The 17256-nt window shown below is 40.4% G+C and overlaps 1 protein-coding gene and 1 long non-coding RNA gene across 2 annotated transcripts; both read left to right on the top strand.

Annotated features, from left to right (window-relative positions):
* Positions 1-248: 248 nt before the first annotated feature.
* LOC111194613 (polymeric immunoglobulin receptor-like) lies at positions 249-16837 on the top strand (the record flags this gene model as incomplete). The annotated part of the gene is made up of 5 exons (XM_049479006.1): positions 249-582; positions 725-1065; positions 15788-16076; positions 16263-16367; positions 16593-16837. Coding segments are annotated over 5 exons (1314 nt in total), but the record flags the coding sequence as incomplete, so codon positions are not given.
* LOC125801064 (uncharacterized) lies at positions 4152-4563 on the top strand. The gene is made up of 2 exons (XR_007438557.1): positions 4152-4414; positions 4518-4563. It is a non-coding gene; the product is annotated as an uncharacterized LOC125801064 (long non-coding RNA).
* Positions 16838-17256: the final 419 nt, after the last annotated feature.

Raw genomic sequence — 17256 nt, 5'->3', positions numbered from 1 at the left:
CAACTTTAAAAATATGTTCCATGCTTCTATATTTGCAATAATGTATTCATTCAAAGTTAAAAATGTATGAAAAATGTATTGTTACACAGTGTGTGTTCAAATAACTAGGCTGCGACATAAAAGGCATGTTATACTGACATTGGCACAATACATTAACAATCAGACGTTAAAGTCTTATAGCAACATACCAACCATCAGATATTTTTCTCAAATTATTGCTGTAACTGTGGTGTTTATTCTGTTGTGTCTCTGCAGGTATTGAGAGCGGGAGCTCACGGAGGTTTTTATCTCTTCAGCCTGGAGGAACGATCACCATCCCATGTCAATATGATAAGCAGTATAAACTGCATAAGAAATACTGGTGCTATGATGCTGGTGCATCATTCAACTACTGTAGGATTCAGGCGTACGCTAATAATACAGCAGATAGAGTAACAGTGACTGATTACCCAGATCAGAACCTCTTTACTGTTACTATGAGAAATCTGAAGACTGAAGACACTGGATGGTACTGGTGTGCTGTGGAGATTGAAGGAATCACACAAGATGTTTACGAACCGTTTGTTATCATAGTGAAATCAGGTATTAAATAATTAACAGCACACACTGTAAAATAATGATATATCACTGTGTTCAGTGATGTTTCTTATACTACTTACTTAATACTGATTTATTTCAGACATCATTGCTAAATGACTTTGTGTCATCTGTCTTTGTGTCCAAGGTGTAGATCTCTTGTCTGTGGTGGAGAGCAGCATGGAGGGTCAGGAAGGGGGCGTGGTCAGGATAAAGTGTATCTACAGTGCTGGATATCAGTCTGAACAGAAGCAGTGGTGCAGATCTAAAGACCAGTGGTGTTACACAGTGGGGAGGACTGACACATCCCAGAATTCAGCAGTGCAGATCAGTGATGATGGGAGGAGTAGATCCTTCAGTGTGGAGATGAGTGGACTGAAGAAGAGTGATGCTGGCTGGTACGGGTGTAGAGTTGGAAAACTAGAGATTCCTGTTCATCTCAGCATCAGTGATGCAGCTCCAGGTAGGATTGATTTAAATTTATTAAATGTCATATAAAGTAAATTATTGGACATTATGTAAATCGTATATTTAAAGGTCATGTATTCCTACTGTCCAGCTTGTATGTTATTAAAAATATACACATGTCCCTTTTTAATAAAAGTGATTGTTTTTTTCTGTTTTAAATTTGTTTGTATTTTGGTCTTACAGCTATAACTATGTCTGCTACGACTGCTATGAATCCTGCAACTATGACTCTTCATGGCTCCTCAGGTATGATCACGCCACCGTTCAATAAATAATTTTAACCAAAGAAACCTTTTTCTATACTTTTCTCAGACACTGACACAGTAAATACGACACCATAGCAGAGCATGGTAGTACAACACTGTAAGAAAAATATTTTAATTATCCTTGAGTCTAACAATTAAGTGTTGGCTAAGGCTAGCTTTTAGCCAAGGACAGATATGCACTTGCTTCCTCATGTGGCGCTTCCCAGAGGGGCCCTTGCCCAAGGAGAGCTTCCCCAAGTGTCTCATCCCAAAGGAAAGCTTCCTCAAGTGTCTCATCCCAAAGGGAAGCTTCCTCAAGTGTCTCATCCCAAAGGGGAGCTTCCCCAAGTGTCTCATCCCAAAGGGGAGATTTCCCAAGTGTCTCATCCCAAAGGGGAGCTTCCCCAAGTGTCTCATCCCAAAGGGGAGCTTCCCCAAGTGTCTCATCCCAAAGGGGAGCTTTCCCAAGTGTCTCATCCCAAAGGGGAGCTGTCCCAAGTGTCTCATCCCAAAGGGGAGCTTCCCCAAGTGTCTCATCCCAAAGGGGAGCTTCCCCAAGTGTCTCATCCCAAAGGGGAGCTTTCCCAAGTGTCTCATCCCAAAGGGGAGCTTCCCCAAGTGTCTCATCCTAAAGGGGAGCCTCCCCAAATGGCTCTTACCAGAGGGGTGCTTCCCTAACTGGCGCTTCCAAGAGGGGCTTTCCTAAATGTCTCATACTAAAGAGGAGCTTTCCCAAGTGGCGCTTCCCCAAGTGTTTTATACCAAAGAGACATCTCTTAGAAGGGTGTTTCCTGAAGAGGTACTTCCCACAGTGGCGCTTCTCTTAGTGTCTCATCCCAAAGGGAAGCTTTCCCAAGTGATGTTTCCCATAGAGGCACTTACCAGAGGGGACCTTCTCCAAGTGGTACTTACCAGAGGAGCATTTTCCTAAATGTCTCGTCCAAAAGGGGAGCTTTATCAAATGTCTCATCCTAAAGGGGAGCTTTCCTAAGTGGTGCGTTCCAGAGGGGCGCTTTATTGAAGGTCATGTCCCCAAGTTCACGGGGGGTTATGGTGTAGGCTGCAGCGCAGGGTCCACGTCTATGTGTAGGGTACACGTAGGTCACGCCTTAGATTTTAACACAGAAGTATATATTGGCCTTTAAGAACACAGTGATTGACAGGCCTGGCTGGAACAGACTGTCCGCACTACATGAAGTAGCTGAGTTGTGATAAAGATGTCAGTCAACTATAGACAGTTAATCATACTATTATTTAAATTGTACTGATTTTCCTTTCTGAATTGTTTATTTCTCTATTCTATTCTTAGTTTGCTCTACAGAAGTCACCAAGTATTCTGGCACTGAGAAACTCGCGTAAGTTTAAAACCTTAAAATTCTTGTTGACCCCTACAGCTTTACATAACTCAAACTTTTCTGTTGTTGATCTCTACAGCTTTACATAACTCAAAATTCTGTGTTGTTGAACTCTACAGCTTTACATAACTCAAAATTCTGTGTTGTTGAACTCTACAGCTTTACATAACTCAAAATTTTCTGTTGTTGATCTCTACGGCTTTACATAACTCAAAATTCTGTGTTGTTGATCTCTAAAGCTGTACATAACTCAAAATTCTGTGTTGTGGATCTCTACTGCGTCTTTACATAACTCAAAATTCTTTACAGCTTTATGAAACTTGTTGTTGACCACTACAGCTTTTGGTAACACAAATCTAAACTCTAAAGTGACGGTGGAGACTTAGGGATATTAATATTATTGAACTTATTATGGAATCATTGTATTTTGTGTGGTGTGCTATAGAACATGCAATGGAAACATCGGGAAAGCATTTTTACACTTAGACACAGAAGCACATGTAGTATGTCATTCAGTGGCAGTCACATCATTTCCTGTTTGGCCTTCTTTTAAAATAGGAAAGTGCTATGTGCAAATTTATGCACAGCAGTCAGCCTGAACAGACTTCTGTAAACATAAACCCCCACTTTTCTGCCATATTACTAAAACAGGGTAGCACTGTGAACAGATGCTTTATATACATTGTGATTTTATTTCTGCTTTGTTTTATATTTCAGAGAGTTCTGCATCGCACCGAATAATCCCACAGCAGGAAGCCCAGCAGCAGCTTCACTTTCAGTAGGATGGGTTTATTTTGTAGTGTCTGTTGCTGCAATTCTTTTGTAGTAGCTTGTCTGCAGTCTATAGTACAGAGTATTGTAGTATAGACTACTCTACTGCATGGCTGCATACGTTTCTAATATAAACAGGAATGCACTAAACACAAACCGTACAAAATAAAACTATAAATATGGCTGGACATTTTCTTTCATACATTTTCATTTATTCTGTAGATTTTTTCACTCCTCTACAATAATAAAAGACAGCAGCCGGCCTTATCTGGGCTAAATATATTTAGCCGCAATGCTAACAGCAGGATTTTAGCTACAATGCTTAAAGATGGCAGTTGCCCTCAGCTGGCCTAGAGCAGTTTAGCTGCAATGCTAACAGCTAGGCAGGTCAGTTCACACAGCGGCCATTTTTGATAAACAACCAGTATGTATGAGTATTAATGTGATGTAATTAGATTTGTATAGTTTGAGCTTGAGATATAATCTATTAATATATATATATATATTTTTGTTACATTGGATGCTGATATATCTCACTGATATAAGCAGCAAAAATGATGGTGATGGTTAGACAGTATGGATTATGGGTTGGAGAAAGAAGACAGCAGAACTTTTAAGTCTGATGTTTTTGTAATTTCTATATATTTTGATAATGTTTTTATTGTGGTAGAAGTGTCAATAAGTTCTATGTATTTTATATTTTGTTACTGCTAATTTTAGTGTATTTTACATTACATTTGGCAGACGCTTTTGTCCAAAGCGACTTACAATAGTCAAGTACAATGTAAAATAAGTTTAAAGGTAAAACATCTTTGGATAGGGATAAAAGGAGGTCAAAGGGGAGTAATAGGATAGAGGAGTGAAGGAGGGGAAGAAGGAAATGGGGTTAGAAGTAGTTAGTGTGTTAGAGGTGTTAAGAGAGTAAGTGCTCTTTGAAGAGCTCTGTCTTCAGGAGTTTATTAAAGATAGTGAGAGATTCTCCTGATCTGGTAGTGGAAGGTAGTTAGTTAGAGGTGTTAGGAGAGTAAGTGCTCTTTGAAGAGCTCTGTCTTCAGGAGTTTATTAAAGATAGCGAGAGATTCTCCTGATCTGGTAGTGGAAGGTAGTTTGTTCCACCATTGGGGAACTCTGTATGAGAAAAGTCTGGATTGCTTTGTGTGAATGTTTGGCAAAGCGAGGCGACGTTCATTGGAGGAGCGCAGCGGCCGGGAGGTAGCGTAAGCCTTCAGGAGCGAGTGCAGGTAGGAAGGAGCCTGTTCTGACATCACCTTGTAGGCGATTGTAAGAGCTTTGAATTTGATGCGAGCATCAACTGGTAGCCAATGGAGCTCAATGAGCAGCGGGGTGACATGTGCCCGTTTTGGCTGGTTGAAGACCAGACGTGCTGCTGCATTCTGGATCATTTGGAGTGGTTTTACTATGCAGGCCGGGAGGCCAGTTAGCAGGGCATTGCAGTAGTCGAGGCGTGAGATGACCACAGCTTGTACCAGGAGTTGGGTGGCCTGTTGCGTCAGAAACGGTCTAATTTTTCGGATGTTATAGAGCGCAAAGCGGCAGGACCGAGCAACTGAGGCCACATGGTGCGTGAAGGAGAGTTGGTCATCAACCAGAACACCCAGGTTCCTAGCAACCTTTGTCGGTGAGAGAGAGAGAGTCGATACTTATAGAGAAGTTGTGTTGAAAAGATGGTTTTGCTGGTATAACCAGAAGTTCAGTCTTTGAGAGATTTATTTGAAGGTGATGCTCCTTCATCCATGAGGATATGTCAGAGAGACACTGCGATATCCGCAGTGTCAATTTTCTGCTGATATATCTTAAATTATAGTTTAGTAATGGCAAAAAAATGTTATTATTGTAAGATATTTTTGTGAGGGGGGTATTAATATTCCCATACTCATATTTGTGGGTCTAAATTTCATTCAAACTGAAATAATGTTGGTTACTAATAATAAGCAATGTTATTAGCATGTTGTTACTGTTGCTGTTTGTTTGATGATGCATTTGTTGGTATAAAGAGATTCAAATAAATGTGTTTGACTTCCACTGTTGTGCAAAGAAAACAATTTATCAGAAATTTAGATGAGATGTGGGTGGGTCTTTTAATTACTTGTTGGGGAGGAGTTAATGATGATAAGGTGATATGGGAATGAGATAGGGAATTGGGGATGAGGTGGGGATAAGTTGGATAGTTTGGGATCAGCTGGGACGTTAGGGATGAGATGGGGAATTGGGAATGAGGTGGTGAATTAGGATTGAGGTGGTGAATTGGGAATGAGGTGGTGAATTGGGAATGAGGTGAGGATGCATTGGAGAGTTTAGGATCAGCTGGGGAGTTGGTAATGAGATGGGAAATTGGAAATGCGGTGGGGAATTGGGGATGAGTTGGGGAGAAGGTGAGGAATTGGGGAGGAGTTGGGGATGAAATGGGGAATTGTGAATGAGGTTGGGAATTGGGGATGAGATGGGGAATTGGGGATGAGATGGGGAATTGGGGAGAAGTTGGGGATAAATTGGAGAATTATGGAGCGGTTGGAGAGTATAGGATCAGCTGGGGAGTTGGGGATGAGGTGGGGAATTAGGGAGGAGTTGGGGAAAAAGTGGAGAATTATGGAGTGGTGGGAGAGTTGAGAGCAGCTGGGGATGAGGTGGGAAATTGGGGATGAGTTGGGGATAAAGTGGAGAATTATGGAGCAGTGGGAGAGTTGGGGATCAGCTGGGGAGTTGGGGATGAGTTCGGGAATTGGGGAGGAGTTGGGGATAAAGTGGAGAATTATGAAGCAGCTGGGGAGTTGGGGATCAGCTGGGGAGTTGGGTATGAGGTGGGGAATTGGGGAGGGGTTGGGAATGTGTGGATGTGTTAGGGATGAGGTGGGGAATTGGGGAGGGGTTGGGAATGTGTGGATGTGTTAGGGATGAGGTGGGGAGTTGGGGATGAGGTCAAAAGTTGGGGATGAGCTTTAAAGTTGGGAATGAGCTGGTAAGTTTGGGATCAGCTGGGGGTTCGGGGATGAGGTTGGGAGTTGGGAAGTTGGGGATGTGTTTATGGATGAGGTTGGGAGTTGGTTTGTTTGGGATCAGATGGGGAGTAGGGGGATTAATTAGGCTTTATTATGCTATGTTACTCTAATGCAATATAATGCATCTAATCTAATGCAGTGATGTAACTACTGTAGCTGTCTGGCCTCTACTGGCTGGGAACACCTGTAAACATATTAATTCATGGAGTTAACTAGTCAGCTAGTTGTGTGGCAGCATTACAGTGCATAAAATCATGCAGAAATGGACCAGAAGCTTCAGTAAAGCTTCAGTAAAATTATTAAAGAAACAATAAAAAATAAAACAAATCTGTTAGTAAAAGCGTTCAGTCATTATCACGGATACCATGGGATTTTAATGTCCACATGTCCCAGGGACAAAATACAAGAGTGCGTGTGTTAAGGTCCTAAACCTACAATAACCCAGATTGAATGGTGAATCGATCAGAAAGAACCTCTTGTTAATGAGGGATCAAATTTTTCCCAGTGAGTTTATCTACAAGGGGACTTAATTATCCCACGCACAACCCAATCCTTAAATTTAACAATGGACACCAATATTGCACACTAAGTAACCCCTAGAACTAACCTACCTTAATTATTAAAAATATGATTCAGTTTGGGAGGGAATATAGTTTATACCAGTAGAATTACCCGAAGGAGACAACAACAAAAATAAGAAACAAAGCCTTTTATTAATTATTATTATATCTTGACATTAAAGCAGCTAAGAAGCATGCGTAAGTAAGACTAAAAATATTTGCATAATTCTTAAGGTTAAAAACCTCAGACCAGAATGGATAATCAATAAACAAACAAAAAAAGAGCAAAATTAACATAAAACAAACAAAACACAAAATAAACAAAATGTCCCAGTCTCTAAGATGAACAGCTTCCAGGGCAGGCAGATGCAGCTCTTCAGTCCACAGGGTCCACTCACGTCCCTAACAGGGCACAGGAAAGGCTGAACAGTAACTAGTTCCTTTAAACCAGAGACTGTAAAAAAAGATGGACGCCGTGTCGCCATTCCCATTCATTCAATGAAAATGAAGCCAAAATCTTCCACCATGTTGGCGATCCTGAAACCCGAGTCTGAGCAGTAGAGACCAGAGGAGGGTGAAAGACTGTGGAGAGCACCTACTCATTTAAATAACCCCGCCCCTGAGGACTGCCTCGAGGTCACAGGCTGCAGAGCAGAGCGGAGCTGACGGTCTGTTATTGGTCCCGCCCATAACCAGCCCTTTTACAATAACCACACCTTTTTTGAATAGAGCTGAATGATGTTTTAAAAATGAATTCTGTGAGGATATAAAAATTTGACAATATAAGCAGAGGTTACACTAGCTGTTGCATTTAAATAATGGAGGTAGAATTACAGTATATTAGAAAAAAACGTGATTGAAAGTTTTCTGTTTTGCCATTGAAACCTATGGGGGTGGGTGGGGTTACACAGCTTTCTGCAGCCGAACAGCAGATCAAGTACAACGCCGCAGAGTAAGCTTGAAAAGGGTTTCAAGTTCTACGTTTCGTCCTACCTGTGCAATTTTGAAGGTAAGTCGCCGACGCTAACGCTTATTCTAGCTAGCTAACTAGCTAGCTGTTAGTTAGCATCAGGTAGCGGTCTAGCGATGGGACTGTTGTTTTTGGTCACGAACCAAACCGTCCTGGTTCAGTTTAACTGTGTTACTAGAATGCTTATCTTTAACGTGTTTGTATTTCTGATGTAAGTGTCAGGTAAAAATATGGCTAACGCCACACCAGCTGAGAGTAGGACTGGTTAAAATGATGCGTTCAGAGTTCTGTTCAGTGTCACGTTCAAAGTTCTGTTGAACATGTTCAAAAGTTAGTTCAGCACAAGTTTCACCCTTTTTACTCTTTCTTCACCCTTTTTACTCTTTCTTCACCCTTTTTACTATTTTTACTCTTTTACTACGTAAGCTTTGATAAACAAGCAAAGATGCTGGTAGCCAAATGCAACTGAATAGCTGATTGGGAAAGTTTCACAGGCTATTTGGTCTGTAGTAAACTCATGAGACATTGTTTTACAGTTTGAGCTACTGTAATCTATCTCTATGGCTCAAAAGCAGAAAATAGTTCACCTCAGCTATTCTTCAAACTGCATGTTCTAACTCACTAACGTTACTTCTTTATTAACATATGGCTTCAACTCTTATACTTACTAACAGTTTGATAACACTCTTCAAGGAGCAGAAGCAAAACCTGCACTGTTATGTTGTTGGTGGACAAAGGAAAAAAAATATTTGTAGGCCTGTTTAATCCCTGTGTGTAAGCATTTCTCCTGGAGTGAAAATGAACTTCAAATGTAAAATATTTTAGTTCACAGTTTTCAGAAACATGAACTTTTGGATTTCAGCTTAGTAGTGCATGCATCCTAAACATCCTAAACAAGTGAAAGACACAATAGCTAGTGTAGTGTTGTGTAGTGATGCAGAACAGCACAAATGTTATGGTAGAGGGTAGACAAGTGTTTTACACCACTAACAATGTGACAGGACAGATATTGCTCATGTTGTTATTGCTGGAGACAGTCTTGTTTTTCAGTGTAATAAAATTTTTCCTTTGTGTATTTCAGATGACCTTACGTGATTCAAAGCCAGTTGTGCTAATAAACAGCAACTGTTCTTGTGTGGCTGGTTGTGGAATCTGCAACCACTTGGTTGCATTGCTTTTCCAGATGGCTCATTATTCTGAATGTGGCATGACTGTCGTCCCTCCTGTCCTTTCATGCACACAGACAGAACAGAAGTGGCATAAACCACGAACAATGGTATGTCTAATTTCATTAGCTAATGTTTGTATCCCTTTTTACAGTCACTTTTCTAACACCATCTTTAAAATAAATAGGGTGTGAAGCCTGGACCCGTGGATGCGATGGTTGTCCTGAAGCCCAAACCAGGTGCTACTACAGCCAGTGGAGTTACGTATGTAGCACCAAAGATAATAAGCAGGCTACAGTTTATTGTAAAAATAAATGCTTTTGGTCATCTGATAATGTTTTTCCGACATTGTTGTTGCTAACCCTGTTCTTTTCAAAGTCTGCTTAATTTTACCCCTTTGTACTTAAGATGATAACCTGTGATACTAATTAGTGGACACACCTTGATTTAACATGTCTCCTTGGTCACATTATTTTCAGGGCTAGCATCCTTATGAGTTATGAGTACTTTTTAAAATAATTATTTTAAACCACAGTTTAAAATCAGTGTCAGATTTTCATTTGTTCATTTGCATAAGATCTTTATTTATTATTACTTTTGTCAGATTCATTCCTTATTTATTTAACCTTTGTTATTAATTAACTGAGGGGTAGCACCAATTTTGTCTGTGTATATATTGTAATGACAGTGCTGGTAAACAGATTACAATGTGTAAAAATAAATATTGACTGTTCACTTATTTCAGATCTACACTTTACAAGGGCTATACAACCCTCAATCCTAGACCTGCCTACGCTGGAATGAAAGCAGAATCTCTTCCCCTCATCTGCACAATGAACATCTCAGCTGACAAGCCACTTGTGGACTCTGTCTTTGGGAAGGTACAAGCTGGAAGTGTACTGTCCTATCAACAAACCCTACCTCCACCTGATAGTGTTGTACTACATGAGGACGCACCCCCATTCCCCAGTGTGCCACTAGATGGTTACCATCTAAACCCAAGTGAATATTCATTTGTGCCAACTCACCAAGAACAGCTACATCTGAGCTCACTTTCTGTGACCTTATCACAGTCACACCTCATTGAGGAGGCAACAAGATGCCAAAGCGCTACACCTGAGTGGCATTCACTTAGGAGAGAAAGGGTGACAGCCTCACATTTCAGAGAGGTGAGCCATGTTAGAGGTCCAAGGACTGCAGAAGGCCTTGCAGAAAGGATGATCCGAGGGACACGACAAACGGCAAACATGAAGAGAGGCCTGGAAATGGAAACCGGGGCCTTAAAGGATTATGCAGTTCTGAAAAACCTGAACTTAACCAAGTGTGGGTTGGTTATTCACCCAGATGCACCTTGGCTGGGTGCATCGCCGGATGGGCTTGTATATGACCCCCTTGAGCGTCCATCATTTGGGCTTGTTGAAACTAAATGCCCAAATGCACAAAGTTATGTGGACTGCAATGTCCTCAAAATGGCACAAGGTAAATACAAACTGAAGGAGACACTGATTTTTGGGTTTCATTGGCTTTAAGCCATAATCATCAATAATAAAATAAACGCTTAAAATAGATCACTCTGTGTGTAATACATCTATATAATATGAGTTCAACATTTTAACTGAATTGCTGAAATAAAGTAACTTTTCAAAGATATTCTATTTTTTTGAGATGGCCCTGTACATTCACATTACATTATCATATGTATGATCTGTATTGAGATTAGCAATTGCTTGCCCAAGCTTTCACCAAGGGACCATTTTGATAATTCACCAAAAGGCAGGCAACAGCAAAAAGTTGGTTTATGCTGCCTGTGATTGAAAGGGGGATCACTGTGCTGAATATTTTATGTTCTTTGACCCTGCGGATCACACGCTCAACATGGACTCTCAGTCTTGCAATGGACTGGGTCTGTCTGATCTCAGACCTAGACAGTTGAGCTCTCTTTGCCAAAAAAGTGGGTATGTGCACTCTGCATGGTACGCAGTCTTCAACAAGGAAACCCTTGTCTACCATAATGGCCATAGATGGGTCAAGGAGGGGCACAATGCCAGACTGCTTTAAGATCTCCTTATCACTGATGGCACCTTGATAAAGAGAAGATACAAAGGTCACTGCACCATGAGGGGCTATTCCAATCAACCCTTTAAATGTACAGTGTGATTTATAAGTGGAAAACACCTCGCTCTGGAGGAGAAGGGAATTTGGGGTCTGACATCTCAGTTCTGTGCAATATAAAATTACTTGAGTGTCAGCGTATTCCTGAAACACCTCTGGAAGGTGAGCTTTCACAGTGTCCCCATCTAGCCAAATATCTACAGCTCCTAATACAGTATAAAGAAAGTTGGCCCAGGTGTTAACAATTCGACTAACAGTTGACCGCTGTATTCTAAATCTATGGGCCAAATCCTTTTGCATGAGTCCCAATGACAGGTAGTTCATGAACAGGAAGAACTCATCAATTGGTTGAAGAACCTGGGGGAAAGAAAATGTATTACCCTATTGCAAGAAATACATTATGGCAGTCAAAACTTATTTTGATATAAAGATTAATGTTAAAATGAATACATAACATGCTAGGAAAACATTTACCGTTGCACTTGCAGAGTGAGGGACTTGATCAGTCTTCACTGCAGTCTGAGCTCTTGTAACCCATACAATGTTGAGGGTGGCTGGCTCTATTTGCTTCCAAAATCCCATCAGGTGGGCGTGAGTTGCAAATCTGTGGAACATGTGAGTTATATTGATCAGGCTAATTCTTTCACATCTTTATTTCAGACACCAAAAAAGGCACATCCAATACAATATACTGTCTCTTTTCACTGTCAAATGCCTCTTATCTAATGTATTGCACTACTTGATTACTGTCACTGAGCTGTACTGAACATCACTTGCATTGTTACAGATGACATAACCTGCCTCATCTTTTTCTAGCTTGCCTATTTGAAATTATTGGCTCTAGCCAGTCATTACTCAGATCATCTCTAATAACGAAAACAAGCCTTTCATAATTTCCAGCAATATTCAGCATTACACTGTAAATATGTAGTCCTTTAATCTTAATTGTCATCATTATTCAAATCTGGGACATTTAAGAACTACGGTAAGTACCTGGGCCACACACAAATTTCTCTACCCAGATAATAATGTGTTAATAATATATATTTTTAATGTTTTAGACCTACTGCTCTATAGTTCTAACTCAGACACTGTGGATAATTTTTATTTACCTGGTAAAGAATCGTATGTCTTCATCAGAGGCAGCAAACCGCTCCAAACCAAACCTGCTGCTGATGGTTAACTCCTCGACTTGTTTTCTGAGCCTTGATATCTCCTCGCGTAGCTCTTCGTTTTCGTTAAGGGAGATATCAAGGGCAGCAGGCTCAGTACTGGCACAGTAGTCATGTTCATGACACGGCCATGGGTCATCAGGGTCAGTCGGCATCTCTGTTGGTTCGGTGTTGGGTGGACGCTCTGTTCTTTCCCATACTCAGAGGCGGTCTTTGCATAGATTCATTGCTAGGCAACTGCCTTGGGCCCCTCCCACTGCAGCCCACTGTAGGGGCCCCCTGACTAGCTGCAAACTTCCCAATTACAGCTGTAATTGGGGCCCTTTGGGCAGTAATTCACAGAAATGGTGATTCTTGTATGTTTAAAATGGAAACAAAGACAACACAATAAATTACAAAGAAATACAGTTCAGTCCACACCCCCTCTCTTTCCCGTTAAAATGGAATATTCCATTCATGCCATGTGGCCATGCCGTGAACCACTACACGAGGAATTAAGGTGAAATTAAGTGGGTTGTGAGCGAAGCCATGAAGCGCCACTTGCTACAAAAAGAAAAAAGAAGGAAGAGGCTAAACTAAAAACAGATCCTCTTCCAAAACTGATAAGCTTTTTTATCAATAAAATACTAAACTTTTTTAAAATGAATAATAAGTAATTAATATAAAATAAAAACTCATTTAAAACACAATCCAAAGCTATATAATAGTGCACAGAATAATATCAGGTTTAGTTAGTTTCAGTTTCAAATAATTGAAACAGCTCACCAAAACCTCTACCCATCCTTTATATTTGACAATATTTTATTACCTTACAGGTCCACACCCATCTTAATTTTAGTTGTTATATTATCTTTAGCCTCGCGCTGAATTTAGCTCCGTGCTGCGGGAGGGAGGGAGGGGGAGAGAGAGAGCGCAGCGCAGCAGCGTGGCGCATTTTGCCTGATTTCTCTTGATTAAATTTCAATAAAAATGTGAATTTAATACCTTTTAATACGATATATTTTAATTCACTTGATAGGACCTTATTTATTAAAAAGTTTTTTTTTTAAATCGCAATGCCGCGCACGCTTTCCTTTTGACTGACGCTAAACTGTTTGATCCAGTTGTTATATTATATTATATTAATACCATTTTAAAGTTTTTCGTTTCTATGTTTTGAAATTTGTTAGATTATATTTTTGTCAACATTTTGGGTTTATTTTCGTTTGTTATTTTTCTAATAATAATAGAATTTACATAATTTATTTTCAAAGTACCGTGCCGAACACTGGCTGACAATGAGCAAGTTTCCTGGCACAAACCAGCATGAATGACATGAAATGTTTAAAATTAATACAGACATGTAGAAAAACGAAGACGAAGACAAGCTGTAACCTAGATATAAATAATAATAGAATAATAATAGAATAATAATAAATAATAATAAATAATAGAATAATATGCCAATTAGGCATATTTGTAGCAGTAGGGTATTTTTTCATCCCTGACTCTAATTCATTTAAGTTATATATCTGATTTTATCTTTTTCCTACAATCCCTGCTAAGTTTTAGGTGAAGGAGACCTAAAGAAGGTCAGTGCATGTTTCTGGAAAAACAAAACAGTGGGCATGGCATCGCGATGGTTACCATCCATCGCAATGTTGGGTCATAAATGAGGATGGACTATGGTATCATCCATCGGCACAACCCTATTTCTTGCATATTAATGTCGATGGGCCCCCTAGCTAAATTCGCCTTGAGCCCCCAAATTGCTAAGTCCGCCACTGCCCATACTCCAGGTTTTGCAGTTGGGATATTGTAGTTATTCCAATCGAAAAGCACAGGAACAGCTCCGGGTGTTAGGCGTCGTCGTCCAGCAGGAGTGGGGGGCTCGATTAAATCAGCAGTGACAAAGTGTCGCGAGCACACTCGAGAAGTACTTGTTATGATAAAATGATCTCTCCTGATCTTAACAACCCACTGTTTCTGCAATTCGGAGTCCTTTGGAAAGGTGTGAAAGCTCAGGTGAGAGTTGGACCTAGATGATGCTGTGCAGAACGGCACACAGCAGTGGTGGTTAGAGAAGAAGTTTAAAGCAGGGTTAGGTTATAAAACATATCCCAAGTTTTGAGCATTGTTCAGTCCATCATCCAAAAATGAAAAAAGTATTCTACAACTGCAAACCTACCAAGACATGACCGTCCATCCTGCAAAAGACTTCAGACTGGGAAGGAGATTCACCTTCTGGCAAGACGATGACCCTAAACATGCAGCCAGAGCTACAGTGTAATGGTTTAGATCAGAGAATATATTTATGTGTTAGAATGGCCCAGTCAAAGTCCTGACCAAAATCCCATTGAGAATCTGCGGTAAAACATGAAATCCAACATGGCTGTTCTTGAGCTATTGTTTCTAGATGCTCAAAGCTGGTAGAGACAAACTCAAAAAGACTTGCAGCTGTACAAATACTGATACAGTGGGGCTGAAAACGTTTGCACATCACTTTTCAGATTTTTTATTTGATAAAACTTTTGAACTTTTATCAATTATGTGCAACTTTGTGTACTAGTTTTGTGACCTCACTGTAAATATAGCAACCAGGAAGTGGTGGTGCTGCTGCAGTCACAGTTCTATCAGCTCCTTTAAATAAGACTCGCAGCAAGTAAGATGATCTCATATCCTCACGTCTTACTGGAGATAAGAACAGATCGAACATGCAGCGCTTCTGGATCTTCATTTTCTTCCTCAGCAGTAAGTAGATCTTTCATATATATACATATTTTTTTACATTTTATCTTCAGAAACAGAGTAAACTATTTATAAACCAATAATCAGACACTACAGTCTTAAACTGATAAATAAACCATCAGAAAACTTTGACATTACTAACAGTAGAGGTTATTCTGTTGTGTCTCTGCAGGTATTGAGAGCGGGAGCTCATATAGAGAGTTATCTCTTCAACCTGGAGGAAATATCACCATTCTGTGTGATTATGATAAGCGGTATAAACTGCATAAGAAATACTGGTGCTATCATGCTGGTTCAGCATTCAACTTCTGTAAGATTCAGGCGTACGCTAATAATACAGCAGATAGAGTAACAGTGACTGATTACCCAGATCAGAACCTCTTTACTGTCACTATGAGAAATCTGAAGACTGGAGGCTCTAGAGACATGGGATATTCTAGCTCATACTGGTGTGCTGTGGAGATTGAAGGGGGCCCAGATGTTCACGAACAGTTTTATATCACAGTGAAATCAGGTATTAAATTATAAACAGCACACACTGTATAATAATGATTTATCACTGTGTTTAATGATATTAATTTCAGACGTTATTGCTGAATGACTTGTCTTTGTGTCCAAGGTGTAGTTCCTGATGTGTCTGTGGTGGAGAGCAGTGTGGGGGGTCAGGAAGGGGGCGTGGTCAGGATCCAGTGTCTCTACAGTGCTGGATATCAGTCTGAACAGAAGCAGTGGTGCAGATCTAAAGACCAGAGATGCTACACAGTGGGGAGGACTGACACATCCCAGAATTCAGCAGTGCAGATCAGTGATGATAAGAAAAGTAGATCCTTCAGTGTGGAGATGAGTGGACTGAAGAAGAGTGATGCTGGCTGGTACGGGTGTAGAGTTGGAGGACTAGAGGTTCCTGCTCTTCTCAGCGTCAGTGATGCAGCTCCAGGTAGGATTGATTAACATCTGATTGATTGAATTTATTAAATGTCATAAAAAGTACATTATTGGGCATTCTGAAAATCATACATTTAAATGTCATGAACTCATGGTATGTTATTAAAAAGTATAGACATGTCCCTTTTTTTGTTTGTTTTTCTACTGTTTTAAATTTGTTTGTATTTTGGTGTTACAGCTATAACTATGTCTGTTACAACCATGACTCCTGGAACTATGAGTCCTGCAACTATGACTCCTGGAACTATGAGTCCTGCAACTATGACTCTTCATAGCTCCTCAGGTATGATCACACCACCGCTCAATAAATAATTTTAACCAAAAAAAACTTTTTCTATACTTTTCTCAGACACTGACACAGTAATTACCACACCATATCACAGCATGGTAGTACAACACTGTAAAAAAATATTTTAATTATCCTTGAGTCTAAACATGAAGTGTTAGCTAAGGCTAGCTTTTAGCCAAGGACAGATATGCACTTGCTTCCTCAAGTGGCACTTCCCAGAGGGGCCCTTGCCAAAGGGAATCTTCCCCAAGTGTCTCATCCCAAAGGGAAGCTTCCCCAAGTGTCTCATCCCAAAGGGAAGACTTCCCAAGTGTCTCATCCCAAAGGGGAGCTTCCCCAAGTGTCTTATCCCAAAGGGGAGCTTCCCCAAGTGTCTCATCCCAAAGGGAAGACTTCCCAAGTGTCTCATCCCAAAGGGAAACTTCCCCAAGTGTCTCATCCCAAAGGGAAACTTCCCCAAGTGAACACAAGGCTTCACTTTTTAGCAACCTGTTTTCAGATGAGTTTTAACCACAAAGGTGGGAATGTCTGGGGGGAACACGGGACTTGACGGACCAATCACAGTTGAGGTTGTAGTTACATTTATGCAGAAATTTAGGATGGACTACAGTGTAGGCTGCAGTGCAGGGAGCGCATAGGTTACTGTGTAGGTAACACAGAGGTATGAATTGGCCTTTAGGAATACAGTGATTGGCTGGAACAGACTGTTGAAGTCAAGCTGTCAGTCAACTATAGACAGTTAATCATACTATTATTTAAACTGTACTGATTTTTCCTTTCTGAAGTGTTTATTTCTCTATTCTTTAGTTTGCTCTACAGAAGTCACCAAGTATTCTGGCACTGAGAAACTCATGTAAGTTTAAAAACCTCAAAATTCTGTGTT

Source organism: Astyanax mexicanus, chromosome 4 (assembly GCF_023375975.1).
Source record: "Astyanax mexicanus isolate ESR-SI-001 chromosome 4, AstMex3_surface, whole genome shotgun sequence".
Lineage (NCBI taxonomy): Eukaryota > Metazoa > Chordata > Actinopteri > Characiformes > Acestrorhamphidae > Astyanax > Astyanax mexicanus.
The sequence above is the reverse complement of the archived record's forward strand: the minus strand, read 5'-3'. Positions and strand labels throughout refer to the sequence as shown.